Source organism: Tachypleus tridentatus, chromosome 6, assembly GCF_004210375.1.
Source record: "Tachypleus tridentatus isolate NWPU-2018 chromosome 6, ASM421037v1, whole genome shotgun sequence".
NCBI lineage: Eukaryota > Metazoa > Arthropoda > Merostomata > Xiphosura > Limulidae > Tachypleus > Tachypleus tridentatus.
The window spans coordinates 134,414,945-134,432,371 of NC_134830.1; the positions used below are offsets into that span (position 1 = coordinate 134,414,945).

The 17,427-nt window shown below is 32.6% G+C and overlaps 1 protein-coding gene and 1 long non-coding RNA gene across 2 annotated transcripts; one reads left to right on the forward strand and one right to left on the reverse strand.

The window, feature by feature from the left end:
* Positions 1–344: 344 nt before the first annotated feature.
* Positions 345–16,438, reverse strand: LOC143253725 (nitric oxide synthase, salivary gland-like). The gene is made up of 21 exons (XM_076508027.1): positions 16,180–16,438; positions 13,824–13,969; positions 13,060–13,314; positions 12,606–12,747; positions 12,096–12,410; positions 11,523–11,624; positions 10,644–10,838; positions 10,360–10,436; positions 8,862–9,006; positions 8,485–8,589; positions 8,181–8,242; positions 6,546–6,720; positions 6,100–6,232; positions 5,798–5,876; positions 5,251–5,429; positions 4,852–5,016; positions 4,051–4,261; positions 3,379–3,463; positions 1,752–2,052; positions 1,352–1,530; positions 345–710 (listed from the first exon to the last, which is right to left on the reverse strand). The coding sequence occupies exons 1-16, from the start codon at positions 16,312–16,314 to the stop codon at positions 4,853–4,855; spliced, it is 2,409 nt and encodes an 802-aa protein (XP_076364142.1). The 5' UTR covers positions 16,315–16,438; the 3' UTR covers positions 345–710; positions 1,352–1,530; positions 1,752–2,052; positions 3,379–3,463; positions 4,051–4,261; position 4,852.
* Positions 13,293–16,316, forward strand: LOC143253726 (uncharacterized). Its single transcript, XR_013029824.1, has 2 exons — positions 13,293–13,420; positions 16,121–16,316. It is a non-coding gene; the product is annotated as an uncharacterized LOC143253726 (long non-coding RNA).
* Positions 16,439–17,427: the final 989 nt, after the last annotated feature.

A 17,427-nucleotide genomic window follows, 5' to 3' on the forward strand; every position in this document is an offset into this window, starting at 1 on the left:
AATTTAAACAACTTAATAATCCTCCACCCCCAATGTTTCAACGTTAAGTCTAAAGGCTTATAATTTTATAAATTTTTAAAAGTGAATAACTTGTTTATTATTTGAAACAAATAGGTTAAAACCAGGAGATTTTGAGACCTTGCATTAATTCTCATGTTCTCTTAAATGTTTCATTTAATAAACTTATAAATAACGTTGTTTCGTATTCAGTGCAATATAAGCATATCAGTGTCAAATTAGGTCTGAACTCACATCATTGTAAGTAAAGTAAGGAAACAATATTAAAATGTATTGTTTCTTTGTTAGTTTAATAAATGTTGTTGTAAAAATAACCCATACTAAAATTATGCCTCAAAAAACATTTATTAAATATCTCAAAAATATATAGATACAGCTCTTTTACAAAATTTTAATTTAAATACAAAATCTATTAGAAAAACAAACGATTTTCTTCTATACATAGCTACAACAATGACAATATATCATCAATCTACAAGTTGATATAAATAATTTCCGCTCGTGTTAAATAACAACGATATAAAATCTAGCCTCCTTGTAAAAATATATTGTAACGTAGCACATAAATTAAGGACCAATATTATTTATATCAATAAAAACGAAACTGTCGAATAATATTTATATTTCTTTCACTTGATGAAACCTTACACACGAAGAACTCCAAAGACATCCTCGTGATAACGATCCTCAGCCTGAGAAAATAAAACAAAATTTAAACGTGTGGATGAAACTTGTACAACTTTAATTAACTTTTTTCTATTTTTCGAAATTACATCTCAATAACATCACAGCTTCTTATAACACAGCTTTTTAAAAAAATGATAGAGTTCTAACTACATAGAACATATTCTAATTTAAAGGCTAACAAGATCTGTGTCATTATCACAATTACAAATAGAATAATTTTCTTGTTACATTAAATTGTAAACTATTAACAAGGAAGAAATTCCGTTTGAGAAATAAATATTAAATCTAAAAGAATTTTTAAAATACTTATTGAGTTACATTACAAAGTTAAAATTAACGCGAGAAATTCAAAACGTCATCACAGTATACATTCCATCCCAAGTTAAGCCTTTTAAATAAGAGAACAACAGATTTTAAAACTTGATATATTAGACCAATTTTAATCTACAGCACTTTACAATGACAATATATTTTCATAAAATGACCTTTAATTAATTTTTGTAAAATTCTTGAACTTTATTTAGATTATATTTAGATTATGGAAGTTTTTTGTTTTGTTTTTTACATTTACGAATTAGAGAACATAGGAGAAATTAGACCAAGAGAAAATAGCACTCGTATCGAGAAAATCAAAATGCTGTCTTACCATCAGTCTTTCAAACAGATCATTGCCGTCTTTTGACTGTCTGTCATAAAGAATGGACTTGAACGCTTTTTGACACCATCCGCCATGACTGCGTCGCCACAAACATAAACATGGCCACCTTCTGAGAGAAGCTTGGTGACTAGCAAGTTCTTTTCCTTTAAAATATCTTGAACATACCTCTAAAACGTAGAAAACAAAATGAAAGATAAATATTTGTTAGACAAGTCCGACACAATGATTTATAATAAAGTTTTAACCGGATCTTAAATGTTTCACTGCTTTCATTCAAAGCACTTTAAAGCATAACTATATCGAATGGCAACTGAACATTTCTTAAACCCAGTCAACGTAATAAATAGTTCTTAAAGATCAACTGACATTAAAAACTAGGAGTGTTTACCTTTGGTTTTAGGGGTTGTCTTGAGAAAGCGTAAAAGACTTTATGTAAAACACCTTTATTAATCAAATCAGATGTTTCGTACTCATAGAGTGTATCCACCCCTGGTTTCCGACAGCCGAAAAACAACACCATCTTCCCAAATGTAGAAGTTAACCTGTTATTATTTTCTTCACTGATGTATCGTTTCTTTATCTCGTGTTCTCGCTGTTGCCAGAAACCTCTGAACGGAGCTATGCCACTTCCGGCTCCGACCATGATGACCGGTAGTGACTGGTCAACAGGAAGGCGGAAATTCTTCGAACTGATAAAAACCAAAATAGACAAATTGTCTGTTATGTTCATCGTAATAATGGTGGATATAATGTATTTATAGTTAGATATTAATCATAATAATGATAAAAATGACGTTTTTAGAACTCTTCCCCCGTTGTTTGCAAATTATTTACAAATACAAGTTTTAAAGGTGGCGCACTCTATTCTGCAAAACAAGAAAATTTCAGATAAATGAAAATTTAGATTTGACAGATTGAAACCTGGTACTCTACTAAATGGATAGATACTTCAATATACCGAAATACTGCCCCTAAAAAAAACTTTATGTTTCGGATTAAAGTAGCACATGATAGGTGGCTTGTAAAATTTTTTGTCATTTGTTTTATTGTTTGTTTTCGAATTTCTCACAAGGCTACACGAGGGCTGTCTGCGCTAGCCGTCCTTAATTTAGCAATGTGAAACTGGATGGAAGGCAGCTAGTAATCGGTACCCACCGCCAGCTCTTGGATTACTCTTTTACCAACAAATTGTGGGATTAACCGTCACATTATAAAGGCCCCAAAGTTGAAAGAGATAGCATGTTTGATGCGACGGGGATTCGGACCCGCGACCCTCAGAATACGAGTAAAGCTTCCTAATTACCTAGCCATGCCGGGCCATAACAAGTAGAAATCCATCCTTTCAATTAAACAAACTCGTGATAGTTCACAACAATAAAGTTGTGTAGCTCTTGCTTTTTGAAACGAAAACCAAAAAAGCTCTAACTATAAGCAACTTTGTGATTGAACGTTACATTATAACGCCCCCATGGTTAAAAAGCGAACATGTTTGATGCGACGGGGATTCGAACCAGCGACCATCAGATTACGAGTTGAGCGCCTTAACCACCTGGCCATGACAAGGCCTTTTGTTTTATTAGAACCAATATTAAATGCATTAATTATTAAAACTTTTATAGGTGAAAGTGGGCGAAATTCAAACCCACGACCATCAAACATGTATCATACTGTTAAATTTTTTATTTGTTTGTGTGACTTGTAATGTTCTGCTGTTATCGTGTGGTCATAATCCGGTAACACTGAGAAAAATGATTATCTATGTTACGAAATACATTTCAAAAGTAAACAACGTGTGTGTGTTTGTTTTTTTCTTATAGCAACGCCACATAGGGCTATCTGCTCAGCCCACCGAGGGGAATCGAATCCCTGATTTTAGCGTTGTAAATCGGGAGACATACCGCTGTACTAGCGGGGGGCAGTAAACAACGAAACATTAATGTTTACATTATTTAAAAGTTAAAAGTTAAATTTAGAAGTTAACATATTGGTTATTCACATAATGCTGACACACTCACCTTCTAATGAAACAAGAAACTTCATGATGGGGTAGGCCATCCATATATGATGTACAAACGCCAAATCGAGTAGGCCCTCTACCGTCTGAATAACAAAAGTTACAAAATAAATAAATACCTCTCACGTTCCAACTGTTGGTAGTTATTATTTTCTTCTCTTATATAATAAAGATAAATGTGATTATCGAACTGACGTAAAATATGGCTGACAACCAGCTAAATCACTAATGGTTGAAAATATAATGATTGCATAGAATGCGTACGATAAAAATTCAACAATATTATATTCAGATACATTACAACAAAATGATATATTTCTAGGCCCACGGGCCTCAAGTCAACTAGTCAACACCACACACCACTAATTCTCGGACTACTATTTTACCAACAAATTTTGGAATTGACCATCACTAATAATGTCCCCATATCTGAGATGGCGAGCATGCTCGGAGATGGGGATTCGTACCTAGACAAATAGATTGTCAAGCCTTAACCGAGAGACAAAAAAAAAAAGGTCCACAAAATCTCCAGTGAATTAAAATTATTTATCATACATTAATAACAGATCATCACTTCAAAACTGTGAATCTAATAAATTGTTAAATAATGTGAACATGGACTAACCGAATACATTAGAGTTCAGATAGTACAAAGATTTGATTATTTCCTTACCTTCTGTACGAAACGTGACCAGGGACATGGTTAGATGAACTTCATTTTTTGTCACATTAGGTGAACTGCTAATACTGTAGTAACGGGGCTGTAGCAGGGGCAACTGACTTAGCAAAAACGCAGCGTTGACTTTAACTGATGGAAACTGTTCAAGAACATCCCCTACTGTTGGATATTTGAACTTCTTCCATTTTTCATATTCTTCTACATTCTGGAAGAATTATCATTAGAGACAGGACATTATTAATAATGTCCTAAATATATGTGAGAATTAAATTAATGTGAATATTGGTTATTTAATCACTTATTAAATAACATTCATTTATCAATAATTCTACCGAAGAAGTTACGAAACATTATAAACGTTTGAAATATTTCGAAACGATCGCACCTAAGAAAGTTTTATTTGGAACAATTACTTATTTGTTTAGAGTTAAATACAAAGCTGCACCGTGGGCTATTTACGATGTGCTCAAAACGAGCATTGCAACTCAGCTTCTAGCGTTGCAAGTCCGCAGACATACCGCTGAGCCACTCGGAGAGTGAACAATTTTTTAACCAAATAAAGGCTTCATGTTTCGTCATAATCTTTTCCATTTGATTAATAAACTCTTAAAGATTTTCTACCATACAAATAGAAAACAAAAACAAACAAAACAGATAAAGCACACTGTAGAGTTTCTTGGACATATTAAAACTGAATATAATATAGGCTTCTTTGTTTATTGTTCTTCCTTCTGGTCAATTCTGAATCAAACAAAACAGTAAAGGCTCAACTGAGAACAAACTTATTTATCTTACCTCACTCAATTTTTTTAAGCCTAACTTCATCACATCTATCTTTTGCTGTGGTTGCAAGGTGTTCTAGTATCGTAGGTGTCGGAGGAGTTGTGATGTCTAGATATCTGGAGAGGGCCGTGCGAACAGTGCACCGAGGAAGTCGTTTATATGGCTGCCAGACACCATCTGGAATAATGTTATCACTTAGTACCTTTGTCTTTAAAACACTTACATTCATAACATGATAAATTACAACATTACTATAACAACTCTTAGAGTTCTTTAGGCATTACCTTGGGAACTTCCATTATCATTAAAATATTACCATGGGAATTCAGCGATGTTTAGGATATTATTATGATACCCAGTTTGTTTGTTTGTTTCTAAATAACCACATCAACCATTTTTTGCCAAGCTTACCTACAAATGTTTCTACTTGAACTAAGTTTGACTCAGCCTTGTCCAAAACATTCAGAAATGACATGATTTGGTTAACAACCTTTGAGGGATTAACAGGAAAGACGCTCAGGTGATCTCCAGGTTCGTATTTGAAATTTGTGGCTTCTCTTGCGTCTAGTCGAACTAAAATTGTCTGCCGTCTGAAATAAAGTTTAAAGAACTGAAACATCTTCAGACAGTGTTAATCTTAAACTTTTCAGTTAAATCCATCGTGAAATAAAACAATCTGTCAGTATATTCTGTACTTTTAACACAACATCACTTCACATTCTTTAGCTTCTCTAAAAAGATGTCACTTAAAACGTGACAACAATAATACATTTCTTCATGAAATAGCGACATCTGTAATCTCACTGAAATATTAACTGCAACACTGAAATCTAATAACATTATTACAGCCATTATGATTAACGTACTTTTTATTTTAAGTCGAAACGTAATTTTAAATAAAATATAATAAGACACTTCAAAAAGTGTTTTCTATAATATAACGCTGTATCGAACTTACTCAGAACATGGAGGTTGGAGTCGTACTCTGGACAGGACCCTACATGGTTGTATCTTCTTATTATGAACCTTGGTCAGACCTGACATGATGGTACAAAGATTCATTTAATATAATAACATTAAATATCCTACTAAACTGTATTACTGTAACCTAGAAAATGGTTTTTTATCTATACTATTCTGAATTTCACAGTTTTATTATACTGAAACAGGATGGTTTCACTATTCCATTTGTTAATAAATAGCAATATAAAAAGACTTCATTTATCTCTACATTAGAGTATCGCACGTGTTATATTTTACCTTCACATATATCATGATGTATTCCTTCTACTACAGATGTCCTAAAGTTGTCTTTATTCCACTGGTTTACTGATTCCAGGGATATCATGGAAGAGTCACTACTGAGAGCAAAATTGTAGGAACTGCAGGCCACCTATCGGTGAAATAAGGAAATGTTTACCTATACTACAAACAATATCGACTTCTTTCAAACAATTTGTTTATTAATTTAAATAGTATAGGAATATAAAGTTGTTTGCATTCAGAATCAGGCTACATGTTGAGTTAACAAGCATGTTGGAACATGATATAACACATTATATCGACTTCTTTTACATGATTTGAATACAGCATAAAATAAAGCTATTTACATTCTTACTTAATACATCTATCGACCTATTTAAGTTTATTTTAATGAAATATTAAACGGTTTCATAAACGATTCTTTGTTAACTTTATGCACAAACCTCGTAGAATTCTTTTGCCCATTTGTTGAAAGTTTGTTCCTGACCCCGAAGCTCATCTCCTAAGCCAACCGCCAGGAGGCGCTTCGCTTGAAGAGCGTTTAATGTTTCGTCGACATTTTTACCGAAAGCACAGAACGTTGGATACTGACTCGATCCCAGAGCGAAAACACCATACCTGTAATAACATATAACAAAAGTTAATATGTTAACACTACAGGAGTATTATATACGTATTTTAGAGATAGCAATGAGTCTGTGTTAAATTTTAACAAAATAGAGAGTTGATGTGGGTATATTCAAAAGTGTTAGTATGCATGCAATACAAAGCAGGAAAATATTTTCAACGGTTTTAATGAATGTGTCACGACGTAACGTTTTTTTCAATGAAGATTAGTGTATTATCCTTCTTTAACCATCTAGATACTTTGGTGTGGTGATACTGGCGTCATTATATTTTACCTTTTTTGTAACATGCGTAGAATGTATCTTTACTCACACCAATTCAGGTGATTTTATAAATTTTCATAGAGATGAAGTCTTCCATCTACATTTCATGTAAAAAAGGTCGTGAACACACTCCAAACATTGTTTGTAAACGAAAATTTACTTTTTTAAACGGCTATCACTCAGAAGCTTACACCAGCTTGATCTTGCATCTGAACCCACCCCTTGTGGTGATGTAAGTTCATTTGAAACGCTGTTGTATACATTTCTATAATGTGATAAGAGAAGACAGTTTTTTTTTTCTTGGACAGATGTAGTTAAAAGAGTAAAGGTTACTTCTTGTTTATTTGGTTTCGAATCTAAGCAAATAAAAAAGTTGTATATTTAACGTAAATCATTGTATATTTATATACATATAAGCAAGATACCACACAGCGCTATTCTGTGGAAACCCAATAGGAATGACACTTATGTGAAAATAAAAATAAAATATGACCCAAGTTGTGTTATTATTGTAAATAACGCAAATTTTGAGCGGAAAATTCGGGCGATCTTTTACAAAATATTACATGTCTATAAAACTTTTATTTTGTTTTTTAAACCTCTAAACTGAGTTCTAGCTATTATGTGTTTGGATTTTTTTGCCCAAAATTACATACAGGATTGTCTGCATTTTGTTTAATGCTGGGAACCGAAACCCACATTTTGGCTTAAGTTGCCACAAACGGCTGACCCACCAGGAGAAAAACTGTAAATTAGAGAAGTTTCAATTTATAATTTGTTTCTCAATTAATTTGAATTTTTTTATAAACAATTAAACTTTATAATTTCTCATAAAGTACAGTTTGAAGTATTGTAATGCGAAAATTACGTTTTTATAAAACATCAACAAACTTAATGTCAGTTGATTAATCTCGCTCCCAGTAAGTGTAGCAGTTTATAAACACTAAATATCTATTTCTATTCCAGTTGATGCATCACAATAACAATAAAAAAAAGTTGATACTTTTCTGTTCCTCCATCTACCGACCTAACAAAGTAATAACCACGTAATAATTAGTCTCTCAGTAAATAATTTCAAAGATAATAACAGATGTTAGTCACTCTCATTTAATGTGACAAATACCTAACGTTATTTAATTCAAATAGTTCAAAGTAACCAGTAACACTATTTTAAATAATACCACTTACTTCATTTGGTTTAAAGTAACTAAATGTTCTTTCTTCACTTGTAACAGTCGCTTCCAAAAAGGCTGTGTAATAAATAAAAAAATACAGATGTTTTAATGGTAGAGATTCTTGATTAATAAATATTGTGATTTAACTGAGTTACACAAAAACTGATTTACTAAATATATTATTTTTTAACTTTTACTTAAATTGTCTTCTTATTTTTATGTAAGGCTCACGATTTTCTTAGATACATAAAAATATCTTACCGATTAAATTTTCTAACTCATACAAACTTTAAGAAACGGTCATGTAGATAACTCACTTTTCCGTTGTCAGGGGGATTCCCGCTGCCAAACGTACTCGTAACTACAATAAACAGTGATTCCAGTTCTAGGTTTCTGACTTCATAGTCCTCCATACACATGACCTTAACAAAGATGAAGGTCGTCCAAGTGTTAAAACAAATAATATAATAAAACATAATATTGAAACAATGATATATTATTAATATTTGTTAGAACATGTTATGCCAAGTACATAACATCAATAAATACCAAAGTGACGACATTTATTCTGTTGTTTCATCATGTTGACTCCAGTTAGAAAATTTGAAAATCACTTAACGTACATCTGAAAGTTATATATATCTAAAACTGATCATACAGTTATTGTGAAAATTTTCAACAAATAAGTACTCACTGTAGTGTTGAAATGTTTTTCTAGAAGACGCCCCAAGCGCTGTGCAAACATTTCGGATTTTCCTGTCTCAGTTCCGTATAGGATAGTTGCTCTAACTCTACTCTTTCGAACTTTGGCCATCAAACAGGTGGAAAACCACAAAGCCCTAAAACATTAAAGTTAACTATTCTTATATTGTTATAAAATAGAACATGTAAGACCACAAAGGAGAAAACAATAAGTATAACAATAATAATCACAAAACTCATATTATTTCACCTTCCAGTGAAAACACTCGTTTTTTTCTATTATGAGTTAACTGTGAAAATTTAGAAGTGCTGGTTTACATAAAAAAAACGTATATTTTAAATAAAAGCTCAGAGAAACAGCTTTCTTCACTGGATTAATTTATATTTCGTACTTTATTACAATGTTTAAATCACTCGTAGGAACATAATCAGGAATCGTCTGTAATATTGAAATTATTCTGTTCCTAGAAACGTTCAATCTTGAAAATGTTTTGTCCTGACAGAATGAGAAAACATGTTAGTGTTAAAAGGCCAAGGCACCGAAGCAGTGTTGATAGAATTATTTGAAGTAGTTTTGTTTGTTTTGTTTTGAATTTAGCGCAAAATTACACGAGGGCTGTCTGCGCTAATCGTTCTTAATTTAGGATTGTAAGACTAGAGGAAAGGCAGCTAATCATCACCACCCACCGCCAACTCTTGGGAACTCTTTTGCCAAAAAATAGTGGGATTGACCGACATATTATAATGCCCCCAGAGCTAAAAGAACGAATATGTTTGATGATTTGAAGTATTAATTTACATGTTGATAACAACTCACAAGAGACTATTACCTCTTCACAAATCACTAATTAAGCCTAATTTGGAATACTGTACAGTTTGAAGTCCTTATATACAAAAGATTTACTGAAAAGTATTCAAACCGAATATCGCCGAATTTAAATTTAAAATGTCTGGTGAATTTGTTTGTGAGCCCTGGTTATTAAATAAATGGCCTCACAGACACAGTACGTAAAAGATACCTTACGTTCCACATAAAGTTACAAATTTTTCTTTACCTTCATTCTTAGGTTCTTACAATCATTGTTTATATGTGTATAATGTCAAATTCCCCAGTACACTTTTTGAAATTTTTTAAGGTTTCAATTGAAATATCTAGAAGAGCAGTCAGACATCTCGTCTTTTGTCATAAATAAAAACTTATTCAACATTTTCTTCAGTCTCTATTTAATCAAATTAAGGTTTCGGTTCCAGTATATTTTGAATATCTAGTTAATTGCAGTGTTGCTCTAACTCGTACGACAATCAGCGAACCAAAGAAGTCCACACTAGGATGAACTGTGGGATGGAAGAATTCTATTATGGAGATATTTAAACTTACTGCCGCTGTGACACCAGAAAGTTAGTACTTAAATAGGTTGTTTTTTTTTCAGTTACGATGGTAATATATTGTGAATATCTCCTTTATAATAATTTAAAAATCTGTCACTTACTTTGCAATCGCTACAAATTTATATTTGAGAACAACAGTGCAGATTTTCTTCCAGTCAAATTTTTTCCATGGTCTTTCCTATTCGAAATGATAAAAAGATATACACTCATGTTAATCTCCATAAGAATTTTATAAGTTCTAAAATACCAACACTTTATAAAATGAACGGGAATACTAGAATTTCGGTAAGAAATGTGATTGCGAAACAACTCAAAGAAAAATGTCACCAATATAAATGTAGTTGTCTTTCTTTAGTGAGAGAAGGTAATAGAAACATGAACTAACCTGATGTTCGTAGCTTGGTTTGAGTACGTAATTTAACATTTCTTGGTGAAATACGGGCGTAATACTGCTCGACAAAGGGGGTACAATCCACACCCAATCTGCAGGGCAACCACCCCTCTGCTTTTGTTCATTTTCCATATGTTTCATAAAACTTTCTGCAGCGGTGTGATGGTCGACAATGGCGATGTTTTGTTTCTATGGTAAAGAAAAACCGACCTGATTAAAAATTGATTTTTAGAGAAACGATTTAGTTATGATGATATCTTAATCTGTGTTACGACATGTTATATCAGACACCCACTTAATAATTAAAGAGTATTTTCAGAATCTCAAAAGAAAATACTAAAGAATGCCACACATTTCACATAAAAATCATATTATTGGTGAGTTTGTCTAAGTAGTTTTTTAAATAGTTTGACTTCGCAGTCAAATCTCCAAGTGAGCCAAGTGAAAACTTTCAGTTCTATGTTATTAGGTATTCTAGAGCGGTGTTTCTGGTCTCTCAATAAACGCAACCACCTTGCCGGTTTGTAGGATTTCACAAAAAGGAACAAACGTAGCAACTACTGAATATTCATGTGTTTGGTTGTTCTTACATAATAAAGTTCCTCGACAGTCTCGAAAAGGATGCGAGCTGTCTCCATATAATGTTTCCAGTTTGCGAAATGAACAATTAAGGATATACAAGAGAATAGTTCATAAATATATATTCAAAAACGCAAACAGGTGGCATTCGAAAAGTTTCAAATATTACGTCAGAGACGTATTTAAAAACTGTCCATGATCAAGGTTAAACAGTGAAACGTTTCACCAGAGTTGTTAGGTCTATATAGAATGAAAAATTTCACATTAAACATAATGAAAAAGAACAATCGTTACCTGATAGCTGTGTAAAACAGCAATATTGACTTCAACCACTACTCGGTCCTTCCATAGAGTTGCCGGTGTTGATGTATCTAACCCCATCTTCTGGGCCACTTCCTGGATAAACCACGTTAAAAATACCATGTATTAAATCACAGATTGCTCAATATTGACGATAATCTGTATTTTATCTAGCTTATATTCTGGACGAACATGACTATAGACACTTGTAACATGTTTCTTAATAAATCCAGACTATGGATTTTATTAAAGTTATAGTTGATCTCACAACCTACAATATTACTATTGACAATAAACGTGACAATAAAGTGTTCCATTCAAGACTTGTTGAATAGGCAGTTATTAAGTAATGTTGTATTAATTGTTCAAAAGTGAGTACAAGATAAAAGACGATGATGTTGTTAAGCAACGATCATTTAAAAGATTGTTTATGATCTAGATTGCTTTACTCATGTGTGCCTTTCTCCTGTGAAAATTGATATGGTATATAAAAGCATTGTTTCATCAACTCATAGGCCTGTCAGATACAGCTTTTTGGTAATATATTAAGTGATATAGTTCCGTTACCTCAGTGATGTTATAACGTTGAGGGTCACATAGATCGCGGGATCCAATCTCAGTACCCATGTACCACCCATTGAAAGGAGCAGCAGGAAACTCAATACCTCCACAATCAAAGAGCATGCCCGCTACTGCAGGTAGAGCAATCCATTCCAATCCCAGCTCTGCAAACCACTCATAACGAGGATGTTCAAGCTTGACTGTCAGTACTAGTTCGTCTGGAATATCGTAAAACTTTGGGCCTTCTCCCGGTGCCGAGAATATCCAGGGCAAAATATCAAAACGTCCACCTTTTCCCTTCCACCCCAGCCTCTGGCACGCCTATAAAATGAGAGATGCGAGATGTTACAACAACACTTTTTATTTTGAGTTTTCTCTTATGCATACTTGCTCATATACTTGAATGATATAGAGAAAGCTTCAGGACATACGCATTAAGAGCTTGGTTGAAGATGTTTTACCAAAGGACTTATTCTAGTAAATAAAATATAATTTTGAGTTTTCAAAATCTCGTACCCGAGTGAACTGTACGTGACCTGGATCTCCGATCACACTGCCATCTGGTTGTAGATAACCGGCGTATCCAATAAGCTCAGAATTCCATAGTTGAAAATCTTCACAGCCGTTTTTTCTTTGCGGGAAAACAGTGATCATTACCCTGTAAAAAAAGAGTCCATTGAATTACCACATGTGTGATGTAATAATTTATTTCTGACTAATAAACATATTTTTATTCTGACGTCATACTAAACAAACAAACGAAACATGGAATTTACACATTTCTTGTTAAATGGTCGTTGAATTGCGCAAAGAGTTTGGCAAGTTATACAACATTAAAATATATATGAATTAAATAAATCTCTAAAAGTCAAGATATTGTACTGTTATTTAACTTTTCTTTGTGGGCTTCTCTTGAAAAAAAACGACAAGAATTTTATTAATTTTTTGAATAAATTTTTACAGGCCAAACCTTATATTTCCTCCGTTTGTAGCGTAGTCTACATGACGACAGAGAGCCTCGAACATTTCTCGCGTGGTCTTCACGTGTCTTGCATCCTGCACCACAATACTTTTCCAATGGATGCGTGCAATGCAACGCGAAGAGTTTCTCCAACCTAACCTAACCCCAAACTCTAATTCTTCTGAGGTGAGGTTATAGGTACCGGTTTTTTCCACTTCAGCTTTTACTTCTTCCCACCGTTTGAAGAACTCATCACGGCTTTCCCTATATAAAGTTATCGTTCAAACATTGAGATGCTCTCCTATGTTTACAACACTAGAAAAAGCCCAACAGCAGATCTAGAATAATTACTTCAAAATTCAATAGTAAGGTAAGCCTAACGTGGAAAACAACATTTATGTAACTCCTATGATATTTTGTCAGGATTAATTTAAAGACTAAACATTTTTTGAATTAATTTAATTTTAAAATAGTCGTGAAAATACCTCAAATTAGATTTTAGAAGTTAAAAATTGTTGTACAGTTCGAATAGGCCACCCTTGTCATAGTATCAACACAATGAATATTCACTTCTTTACTATATAAATAATCCTTTGAAATTACCCTCCTAAGTAAATGATAAACAATTTATCAATATTAATAATTTTTGTAGCATATAGAACAGTCTCTGGGTTAAACAAGAAATATTAAAATGTATGCTTTAAAGTATTTTTAATTATAATTTTTGTTACTAAGTGAAAAAAAATCTCTTCTTCTACAAACTGAACACTTACAATTTTTTAGGCACGTAGAACTGTTCTAAAAATTCTTTTGCATCTTCTAACACTTCCTGTGACGTCCGAACAGACCCTGGAGGTCGCTGTTGTGATTGTCCCGACATTAGTGAACCATAACAATACTGTGACTTACAGGCGATTGGCTAAAGTTGCAGTAAAAAACAAATATTTTATAATGACAATCAACATTTTTATTTTCTCATTTCATTGTATATAAATAAAGAATTAAGTCTCTTCATAGCATAATGTCATCATAGAAGGAAGCCATTTCTTTAATACTATGTTACAATGTCATCATAGAAGGAAGCCATTTCTTTAAATAATGCTTTTCAGATGAAAGAAAAATTAAGTTTAATCGTTTTTTTACTAAACGACATAAAATCCCCATAGTTTATAACAATATTTGGGGACAGTAAAGGACATAGTGGCATATTTCGACTGTCCCATCCACTAACTTAAACTAAAACTATTAAGTAAGTAAATCTTAACAAATCTTAAAGCCAACCCTTATTATTCATATGGTGATCGAACTTTCTCTTAACTCGCATAACTTTACTGTCTGCATAGCATAACAAGTCTGATCTATTTCATATTTACTCTGTGCTAAATAACATATATTTTCTTAACGTTTTGTACATTTGACTGGTTAAAACTTGAAGACACAAAACAGTGATATTGGTTTTCTACGAGGAGTTGTGCTTGTATATGTGACGTCATCACTCACGTATTCTATAAATTTTACATGCATAAACAACACGTGACCATTGTTGACAAAATAATGTGAGTCATTGAGGTAAAATCAAAGTACAGTTTCTGATGTAGTAAAACATGTGAAATCGAAAGTTGCGGAAGTAAACAGTCCTATTGTAAGTATAATTATAAGAGTAGTGTTTATAAAGGTCATGGTTCGTTAAGGTTATCGGTACACAAAACTTGTGATCTGCCGTTACTTTGATTTTCAAAGTGGTGATAAACCATTATATATTTTAAACATTTCAAAACGAAATTAAATGACACGTTTAAACATTGGTTTATATACGTTCATAATAACAATGAGAGTTATTTATACTGTTTGTGGTCGGAAGATAGGTTGGACAACTTAGGTGGCCAGAAGCATGTTTATATCACTACTTGTATGACAGTTTTAGATAAACGCAAAGATTTTTCATAATGGTCAATCTATTGAAAATTTCATATTTCCGCTAACTAGAGGGATAAAAAGGTAATATATTTTCATACCGACAAAATGTGTGGAACCCAGCGACAGCAAATACTGTATTTACACAGAAGTCAAAAAGCTGTGAAGTCTACCTGCTACAATCTTGTATATAGACTTAGCTCAACAACAAGTGAAGTCTAGCTATTACATATCTTGTATTTACACTAAACAACAAGTGTAGTGTAGCTATTACATATCTTGTATTTACACTTAACAAGTGCAGTCTAGCTATTACATGTCTTGTATTTACATTTAACAACAAGTGTAGTCTAGCTATTACAAGTCTAGTATTTACACTAAACAAGTGAAGTCTAGCTATTACATGTCTTGTATTTACACTAAACAAGTGAAGTTTAGCTATTACATATCTTGTATTTACATTAAACAACAAGTGTAGTGTAGCTATTGCAAGTCTTGTATTTACACTAAACAAGTGAAGTCTAGCTATTACATGTCTTGTATTTACACTAAACAAGTGAAGTCCAGCTATTACATGTCTTGTATTTACACTAAACAACAAGTGGAGTCTAGCATATCAAATTAAATTGAAAAATGAGATCAAGATGAAGTGAAGCACACAGTTTTATGTTTAGAACAAAACGTATTTAACGCTGAAGTCAGCAGGAAAATTGTAGCATTTTTGGTATTTTAAATCTTTTTCTAGAGTAGGAGACATAACAACATAATAACATGGAATGACACAGTTCAGAATATAGTTAGGTACATATATAGATTGAAATGTGTAATGTGTTTATTATAGGTTTACTCCGTTAACAATGGAAGTGAAAACCAAAAACTCACCTTTGTACAAATTATAAAAAAGGGTAAAAAGAAAATAACATAGGTTAATCTAAGTGAAAGAAGTGATACTATTATTAGAAATTAGAAAACGATAAAACAAAAGACGATGATCATTAGAAACATCTATAAACAGCGTTAGTGTTGTGACGTAAACCGGCACTTTCATGATTTGACTATATCGAATGTTTGCAAAGTATATTTGAAACCTATAGTTCAAAAGAAACGTATTGAAGTTAACACTCGTCCATAATGTAGTTTATAAATTTTTTTTCAGTGTTAATTCAGTTTAGAATCTGATGGAGAGTTAAACACTTAAATGAACGTTTCCTTTACCTGTGAACGAAGATATAAACTGTCGTATACTTGTTTACCAGTGGTTACGTTAGTCAGTTTGATCGGCGGAGTCCCGTGAACAATCGGGCATCTTCCAGCCGAAACCGCCGTCTCTTCTTCATTCTTCAGACACATAACAGGAACCAAAAGTCACAATGACAAAGTCTAAAAATAATTTAAAATGAGTTCGTTTGGAAACTTGAGTCCGAAACCAGTGTTTATATATCCTCCGGTCTTTCTATAATTTCCTTTTTCTTGAATATATGTAATCATATTACAAAGAAAGTATTACGTAGTGTTCGAAACGTCATTAAAACAACACGGAAATTCCTGTAGTATTTCATTGGCTTGACGAGGATATGTCGCAGGTGATGTGAAATATAGTGAAGTAACAAAAGCCGGATGTCTCAGCGGATGTAGTTTCCCTTTCTGACAACTTGGTATTGCAAGCGAACGTATTTTTTTTTTTATTAAGATAAATAAACTAGCGACTTATCTGTCTTTCTTCGTTCAACATTTTGTTATTAGAAATAGGTTATGTAGAACCACCCAGTTCGTCAAACTTGTTGAAATAAATTCTCAGAACCTATGACTAAGAACAAAGAAGAATATGATATAATATTTCAACCATACTACTTCTGTCATATTCAATGCCGACGAGGACTTTCGTATAATACCAGGGCTCAGCAGGTATAGCCACTTCTATATTATCAGTGTCTATGAACAACAATCGTTATTGTATGAGGGAAATTAAGAAACTTTATAGTAATTATTAACAACTTTTTAAGTCAATCCTAAACCAGATGTTTAAGGTAAGAATTTACGATACAAAAGTACTGACTTAATTGTATTTATTTATCTATGTTTATTGTTAATTAATTTTAGGATGGTTCATACAGTTATCAGTAAGTCGAACAATGATACATCAGTCTTAAAAATTTAGATCATATTAAAAACAATGTCATGGAATTAAAATTGTTCAAACAATCCGAACCAACTATTGTAAATGAATAATTTAAGTAAGTTAGCAGACAAAGTATTATGATAATATAATTAAAAAAAAAATACGTTCAGTTCATGATATTGTTTTTTTTTTCAATTTCGCGCAAAGCTATTCGAAGGCTACCTGCGCTAGCCGTCCCTAATTTAGCAGTGTAAGACTAGAGGGAAGGCAGCTAGTCATCACCACCCACCGCTAACTCTTGGGCTACTCTTTTACCAATGAATAGTGGGATTGACCGTAACATT